Here is an 8,108-nt window from a genome sequence, read left to right as displayed (position 1 = left end):
CACACCGATAACTGCCGTCTTGAAGCCTAGCGCTGACCAAATCAGCCGCCATGTGCCTCTGGGACCGCTTCCGTAAGTGCACAGTCCATGCCACTGTACGACGTCTGATTGTTCAACTCACCATATTTCTTTTCTGTCACACCAGTTACGCACGACGAGACAGCCCAACGTATCAGCCTTACAGAAGGTGTGCGAAACCTTTCGCATTTTTTTTTTCAAATTCATCCCTCTCACAATCAGTAGCCTTGTCTATGTATTGATGTTTACTGCAGGTAGACGTGTTTTAAGTTGATGCTTGTATCTTAATGTTTGCTATGATCAGAATCAGATATGATGTGACGTCCAGGAGTAGCCTACAGCTTTTCATGTTGAATGCTGTGTTGGGGAGGGGGGTGGGTGTTATATCGACATAGCGGATCCCAGCCTACCTATCGTAATGTGTGTTGGGATTGTGTTTTATGTCTTGTGAAGTGGAAACATCAGTGAGTTGTTGTTGTGCCCTGCTCAACAGAGAGTCATCGGAATCCAGCTCCCGGTCGCGTTCCCACTCCCCGGTGAACGAGGGTCAGGTCACATTCATCACCAGCTTCGGCGGCGAGGAAAGCCCGTCCCGAGCCCAGCAAGCGTCCATCGGACCTCACCTGCCGTCGGCACACCCTCCCCAGCACGGATCCTCCTCTCGTACTGATCAGTCTCGAGCTCAGTCCCGGTCGGTGCACCAGTCCTTCGCCTTTCAGATACTCTGCCATTTGCTGGACTTCAGAGTAACGCTTTCGGGGTTAATGACGGCAAGGGGAAAGTCGGGTTGTGGACGTTAGAATGTTTTAGCCAAGACCGTAAATGAACTGTGGGAAGGGAGGGAAATTTTCAGTTGCTGCGCAAGATTGAAGTCGTCAGTGCCTGGAGGTAAGAGGTAGGTGATTGCGATGAAAGGACAATGGACTTGAGTTATGCTTTTTGCTTCTGTGAGGTAAGGACAGACAATCTAGGACTGTGTGTAAAGGAGACCACTGCCATGTTATTGTACAGGCAACCTCTGTTGTTGTTGTGGATGTGTTTTGTGAGTTGGCAAAGTGTTAAACAGTTGATAATAATCCCGTGTTTGTTCCCCCCTGGCAGTTCTGACAAGAAACACAGACGACGGAGTAGCAGCTCCAGAAGCTCATCAAGCTCATCTTCTAGGTCATCCTCCAGGTCCAGGTCACGGTCTCACTCCAGATCACATTCATACGACAGACACCACTCCAGGCACAGACGCAGCTCCAGAGACCACAGTAGGTATTCGCGATCGGGATCCAGGGACCGACACAGGCGAAGACGTACCCGAGAAAGGTCGCACGAACGAGGGGGGCGGTACAAAGATGTGTCTCGGATGTACCACGGCAGGTCTAAGAGCAGATCGCGATCTCGAGACAGAAGGAGGTCGACATCTTACAGCCGTCGCAGGTCAAGATCGAGGTCAGCATCGAGGGATCGTGGCCATCGCAGGAGCCGGACTAATTCTCCAGCCCATAGAAAATCGCGCACACGAAGTCGAAGCCACGATCGCACAAAGAGCAGCAGTGAAAAAAGGGAGCTTGAGGCAAAAGCTACTAAGTGAGTAATAGAAACTAGCCACCATGAACAGCCCTGTTTTTCAACCATTTGCATTTCCCTTTCAAGATTGTATATCACCACTACTGTGAGAGTGACATCTACATATGGTTGATGGCATACGGAATAATTTAGTCTCACTTTGCTGCTATGTCTCTTTCTGTCTCTGTAGGCCTGACACCCCACAAGCCGGTAAAGCAACAGAGGCCCTGAAAGTCAGTAAGAATCATTGACATTTTCTTGCTTATTGCTCACATCAACTGTGAACTGTAACTTCTTAGCTCATTGTAATTTCATGTGCGTCCTCACCGGCTTGAACTTGGCACTGTAAATTACCCAAGTCAGGCGGGATGAGCACACCTATAAATATGCACAACGTGCCAGACCTCCGTAAGGTGGCGGAATCTGCATTACCAATTCTGTCGCTAACGTGCACTTTTCAAAATGTGAATGCTGCCTGCTGACCTGTGCCGGTATTTTGATTCGCTCCCCGAGAACATTTACTGCTCACCTTTAAGAAGTTGATATTCGGCAGACAAACAAGCCATGGCTGAGTCAGAATGTGTTTGTAATTTGGCCCTAATGACCGTTTTATGAATCCCCCTTTTTGCCAATTCCCTGTCTCTACCGCCCAGGGTGATGTACACAAAGGTTGCAGATTGCCAATAGACGACTGCGCATATTCCCAGCTTCTGAGAAGAAGGCACCTACTTTTGCATGAAACACGAAAGATGTTAATTTGATCACAAGAGAGGGAAGAAAAGTGCAGACTGTACTATTAGGAATATTAATTCCCCTCTCCCCTGTGTACCTCCCATATGCATGCAATTGCGCTCGCGCAAGTAAATTTTATCTACCGTTGCTGTTTTCGGGGTAGCAGTCGAAACAGTTGACCCTAGCGCGGGGGAGGGCAGCTGCTAATTACCAGTCCTTAATTGGTGAATAATAACGATATCACAGATGCGGCGGGGATGCCATAAATTCCTGTGCGTAGCTTTTCTTTTTTTTTCCAGCAGATATATTTCATGCTCGGTGGCTCCAAGCAGACATTGCAACATTTCACAAACATTGTAAATTGTTGTAGGATGGTTTGGGGGTTAAGAATGCATGGGTGAGGGTGTCCTTGGTTTTTTTTATCTTCTACGATCCAGGCAGTGACACCTGGTACTTGGTGTAGATGTGATCTGCTCTGCCCGGTGTAGATAAAAGTTTGGCATGCCCTTTGGGATTGGTAGCCAGTGGGTGAAGCAGTATCTTCCACGCGCAGGACCGGCGATATCAGATCTCAGCGTTTGGCTGCACCGCTTCTATCTGACACCTGTGTCCCCACCTGCACTAAAGGTTTTTGGTAATAAGTCCTGTCAGACAAAGGTGGTTAAGCCATGAACCGCAAAGGTGGGAGATATGCCCCTCGCAGGCGACTCAGGAAAGCTAATACCACAGCATTAGGAAATGAAAGCCCGCCTGAATGGCACATAATCTGACACAAGAGGGGTCTTTAATTTTCTGGGGTTCCCCGCGGTTGGCTTGGATGCCAAGGTTGGAAATGATACCCTTACGGGGCTTCATACTAGATGGGATAGAGCCTCACCTTTTGCTCTGCTATTTTTCTTCAATGTGACATTACTTTACTAGTCCAATAAGCCAGGACTCGGCAGAATTATTCATCTATGCAGATCAGGCTGGAGCCAGGCTTTGTTTTGTAGAGTCTAGCCTCCAGCGACGACCACTGCTGGTCATAACTCAAAACTCGGTGTCTACCAAGCAAAACAAAGAGGAACTAATTGAAATTTATACCGTAATGTGCAATCAGAAATGAGACTGGGGGGCCGCCACTGCTTCCTTGAGGTTGTAAAAGAGCCATATCTGTTCAATTAATTATACAGAAGGGAACAGCCAGGTCTGGTATTGTATTGATCCTTGTCGCGCTCTTTGTAGTCGCAGAGATGTATGTTTGCTGCTCCCCTGTTTGTTTGGGATGACCCAGCATAGATCATTCCATGATGGCTGCCGACCCCACATTCTCCCTTTTGAGAAATGCATCCGTCAGGCCGTTAAAACGGCAGCGGAAAGCACCTGTCATGATTTGGCTTGTTAATGGCAGGCCGTCGTCTCATTTGGGACACTGACCTGCCTACAGTCGCCTGTGAACTCCAAACTTTTGTGACTAAGAAGTTTTGCATGTCATGTATTTTGACAACTTATGGGGACAACACGGGCCGAAGTGATGTGATTCATCATAAAAGAGTCAAAAGTGTGATTGTTTGTATTACTGTACAGTCCTGTTATACCCACTCAGTAACCAGCCAACATCTGGTTGCCTTTTCATTTCCTTGTCAATGAGCCTTAATTTGAATCTTTGCCATGTTCCATTTGGAAAATACTTTACCCAAATTTACACCACATCACTGTTAATCCACGCAGGTCTTCATCTTTCAGTTTGATATCTATCAAGCATCTTTTTTCCTTCCCGCAGAAAATACAATGCAAGCCTTTGGTTGCTTTAGCGGATTCAAAGGATATTTGCCCGCATCATTTGAGGATGAGCAAGATGAAACAAGTGGCATTACCTGAGGCATTGTTGTATATTTCATGCGTCATGTGACTGGTGCTAGCCCTTCATGTATCACTGCAACAGGCAAAAGAAATATTAAACATTCTGGATCTTACCAGAAATGTCAGTGTGACTGTTCTATGCATTTTTTTCCTTCAAAATCTTATTCCTCAGAAAACGGGGAATAATCTGAAAGAACATAAAACTAAAGACAGGATAATGATGTCAACTCTCATAATTGAGTTATCCTAAAACCACCCCTAAGAAATTAATGTTATTGAAGCATTCTCGAAGTTCTGAACACCTGGAATTCGTAACCTCAGTGATTATTGCTTCTGTATTAGAAGATCTCGTGAAAGTTGTTTGGTAGTCTTAGGCCACACCAATTTAATTTCTCGGTTAACGGATTTTTCTAGAAAAATAATGGAGCAGGCGGGCGAAAAAAATGAAAAAATAAAAACAGGCCTAGGCATCCTATTATGGCCCAAAATGGTACGATAGGAGGTATGAAGTCAACACACCAGGCTGGTTCAAAATCTAAACAATGAATTTTGAACTTTTAATAATACCACTGCATTGAAAGATGGAATAACTGTAACAACTAGGATGGAAATGACTGTTTTTAACTGTTCAGGGCAAAATATGAGCATTTTGCAGTTGATTCTGAATTTTTATCTTTGTTTGCAAATCAGAAAAAAATGAAGCGGGCGAATCCGTTAACCAAGAAATTAAATTGGTGTGGCCTTAGGAAATAATGAGAGTTGAGTCACGAGCGACTGATGGTCACATGGTGCACTGGAAGAGTGTGACCATAGCTGGAGCTGTAGGGATGTTAATTGTGTAGTGCAGGTTTGTCCATACGAGGCATTTCTAACTGTTGTGCTCTAACTACAGGCCAAGTTGACCCCCCAGGAGAGGCTGAAAAGGAGGATGCAGCAGATGTTGAACAAACAATGTAAGTAACAGGTCAGGGGTCACGAGCACCACTGTTCCAGGCCGCAGCCTCTAATTGGCACCGTGGACAGCTGCCCCAAATACTGGCAATTTAATTACACCCCTCGCAAAAATGAGATGCGTATCTCTACCTGGGTATTAAGGTTGAACTTGATTTACTGTGAGACCAGAATGACTCCATGCATAACGAGTGCCTCTTGCATACCCAGATTTTTGTCCTTTGTGATTCTGTGACATACCAGTTAGATTATACATGGCAGGATTACAATTTTTCAAGTCAGCGTGTCTAGACCAGGTGTGCAGAGGGACCGACACAAAAGCTCTCTTTTACACATCAAAGTAGTGAAAACTTTTGTGACTGTGAATGATAGATTTTACAACAAACAGCTTGTAACAGAGGGCAGACCAGTTTTCGGTAACTCAACTATCTCTACGCAAGGAATTTTTTCTGTAGAAGTGGCTAGCCTGAATAACTGATTTCCGTTGGAACCCATAACTGTACTTACACGAAGTTAGCTGTTTTATGGGTGTCAGAGTTGGCCTGGCTAAAGTGACAGTTATTTTTGATTTATGGCAGGAGTGCGCCAGGCTTGTGCAGGATTATCAGGGCTGATTGAAATGTGGCTTGGAGGTCCACTGATATTTTGGGAGAAAATACCCAATATTTGCGTAGCCCCCGTCTAATTGGCAAAAGATGGCTTGATTTACGGCGTGGGTCATCACAGTGCATCCCTCGGTGGGTTTCGAATTAAGATGCCCCATCAAAATGCAGAAGTTTGTGTAAAGTATGGACACGTCCTACATCTGTCAACCCGGGCATTGTTGACCTCGCACATGACATGCTGCAATATTGATCTGTTTTGGACCCTGATTTGATATTGATGTTTCTTATTTACCTTGCCTCGCCTGTTCCATAATGCAGCTCATCTGCCCTAATGGGTGCGGGGACAGTTTGCGGGAGGACCAGAAAATGAAATGCGTCACTTATCCCGCCTTAACTGGGCACAATGCAGCCGAAACTGCCTCCGTAATTAGCTGCAAAATCATTAACGAGTTTGGAGTTGTGGGAAGCTTGTTTAGGGAGCCGGGGCCCGGTTGATATTTAGGACCCTTTAGCGTCGTTAGATATGCAGGTATGTTGTCACAGAGATGCCTCATTACAGTCCCTCAGGGACTGCCAGTAGATTTCTCATGCAGACAATTTCAAGGTACCTTTTCCCTCTGTGGGGAGACTGCCAAGTTCAACAGCAGAATGCAAATTGTCCATCCCGAGGATAGCACGTCAGATGGAGAAGTTCGGCAAATATTTCATCTCCAGTGTGCTTAATTGCTGTCACCCCATGCTGGGAGATTTTTCATCTGTGCCGGCGCACTGGCAGCTCCCGTTGCCTTGGTAACAAAGACAGATGGCTAGAAGGAACAGACAGTAGTCTCCGCACAGCGCGTTGGTCCTCTGCCCCTGGTTACGACTAAATGTATTATTTTGTAGCCCGGGGTGACAAGGAGATAGCGCTACCCAATATCCCTTCATCTCCGCGGTACAGTCCAGATGACTTGGTGCATTTTAATTGTGTTTTTCTCATTTTGTGTGTCCCCCAGACAAGGCCGACAAGAAAGCTGCTGCCAAGAAAGAGGAGGAGAAGGAACAAGAGCGCCTGGTGAGCAGCAGGACCTGAAAAACGCACAATTTAAACAACAATAACAAACGTGCAAACCTATTCAAGTCTTTTATTTTATATGTATCATCATCCATTCTGGTGACCTGGTAAGGTAAAAACGTACATATAATATACAAAAAATGTAATACATGTACAATGTATCATGCAGACTATGTAAAAAAAAACTGTGCAAGGTTTAAAATTCTGTACAAGTCCCAAATTCCAATCACTCTTACTTCAACAATCATGTTATAACAATTATCATCAGCAAGTATACGCCCCATATATTTGTGTGTATACAAAAAACTGCATTTGCCCAATTGGGATTTGTTCTGTATTATCATTTACAGCCACCATAGGAATTTTGCAACCCATGCACACCTTCATGATTCACTTAATTGTTGCTTTCATAATGAGACCTCCACGTCATGAAAGTAATTTGTATTGTCTGAAGAGACAGGTTTAATTGTACCGGTGATTAGTCAGCTATGGATAAGATACAGAGTAGTCAATATGTATTGATCGAAATTGCTACGTGTGCCATATGTGAGAAATATTCCAAGTGTATGTGTGGGGGGGGGGCTGAGCAAAACAAACCCTGCACAACACAGCCTTTTGGGTTGAATTGTGGTTCAGATAAGGATAAAGTTTCACACAGGCATTTTCAGCATCGTGCAAGCTAATATTACAGGAAGTTGTCTATACACAAAATATAATTTCCGGCCCTAAGAGTGTGAAACATTCTGGAATCCTCGCCACATTGTGGGCTCTCCTGCAGATTTTGGAACCCGTCCAAGCCAGCTGCCTTACGATCACTTAAAATTTCATTTGTGAGGCAAGAAGTTGACGAAAATAGATAGCACCTTCATCTGAATGAACATAGGTACAGTTTAGCGCCAGCCTCATTGACATGCACAGTTAGTATGCTAGCCAAATTTGGTCTGGGGTAAGGACTAAGTGGTGCTTGAATTTTAGAGCAGTTTCAACAAGCTCACCAGTTCACATCCCCTGCACTCAGGGTGAAATTTAGAAGTTCACTCTCCACCAGGTCCTCAAGTAAAACAAGTCACAGTATTTCCAGCCTTGAAAAATCACTTCAGAATTGCACTTAAGTTACAGCAAGAATTGTTATTGTGTCATAAAAAAAAGAGCTCCCATGGAAGCTGAACTTGACAATGGTACTAGACGTTCCACCTTGACGCTAGGGCAATTCCGAGTACTGCAGCAAAATATTCTTCTGAGCTGTAGGGGGGGACTTAGAAGGAATAACTTGACGAGCGCCCAATAAATTGGGGAGTCAGCCAGTTTGTACATCTCCCCTTGCCAATGCATAAAATGGCAAACCCTTG

The 8,108-nt window shown here is 44.9% G+C and overlaps 1 protein-coding gene across 3 annotated transcripts in view; it reads left to right on the top strand.

Moving 5' to 3' along the window:
* Positions 1 to 6,878, top strand: part of LOC109464881 (CLK4-associating serine/arginine rich protein-like) — a 42,434-nt gene extending 35,556 nt beyond the window's left edge. Inside the window, exons 10-15 of one of the 3 annotated variants that reach the window (XM_019761974.1) lie at positions 146 to 187; positions 512 to 709; positions 1,120 to 1,596; positions 1,766 to 1,808; positions 5,042 to 5,102; positions 6,701 to 6,812. In XM_019761974.1, the coding sequence (XP_019617533.1) occupies positions 146 to 187; positions 512 to 688 (219 nt within the window). In that variant the 3' untranslated portion in view covers positions 689 to 709; positions 1,120 to 1,596; positions 1,766 to 1,808; positions 5,042 to 5,102; positions 6,701 to 6,812. The other 2 variants (XM_019761975.1, XM_019761976.1) reach the window with 2 other exon arrangements.
* The last annotated feature ends 1,230 nt before the right edge of the window (positions 6,879 to 8,108 follow it).

Source organism: Branchiostoma belcheri, unplaced genomic scaffold (genome assembly GCF_001625305.1).
Source record: "Branchiostoma belcheri isolate BF01 breed outbred unplaced genomic scaffold, Haploidv18h27 scaffold142, whole genome shotgun sequence".
NCBI lineage: Eukaryota > Metazoa > Chordata > Leptocardii > Amphioxiformes > Branchiostomatidae > Branchiostoma > Branchiostoma belcheri.
The sequence above is the reverse complement of the archived record's forward strand: the minus strand, read 5'-3'. Positions and strand labels throughout refer to the sequence as shown.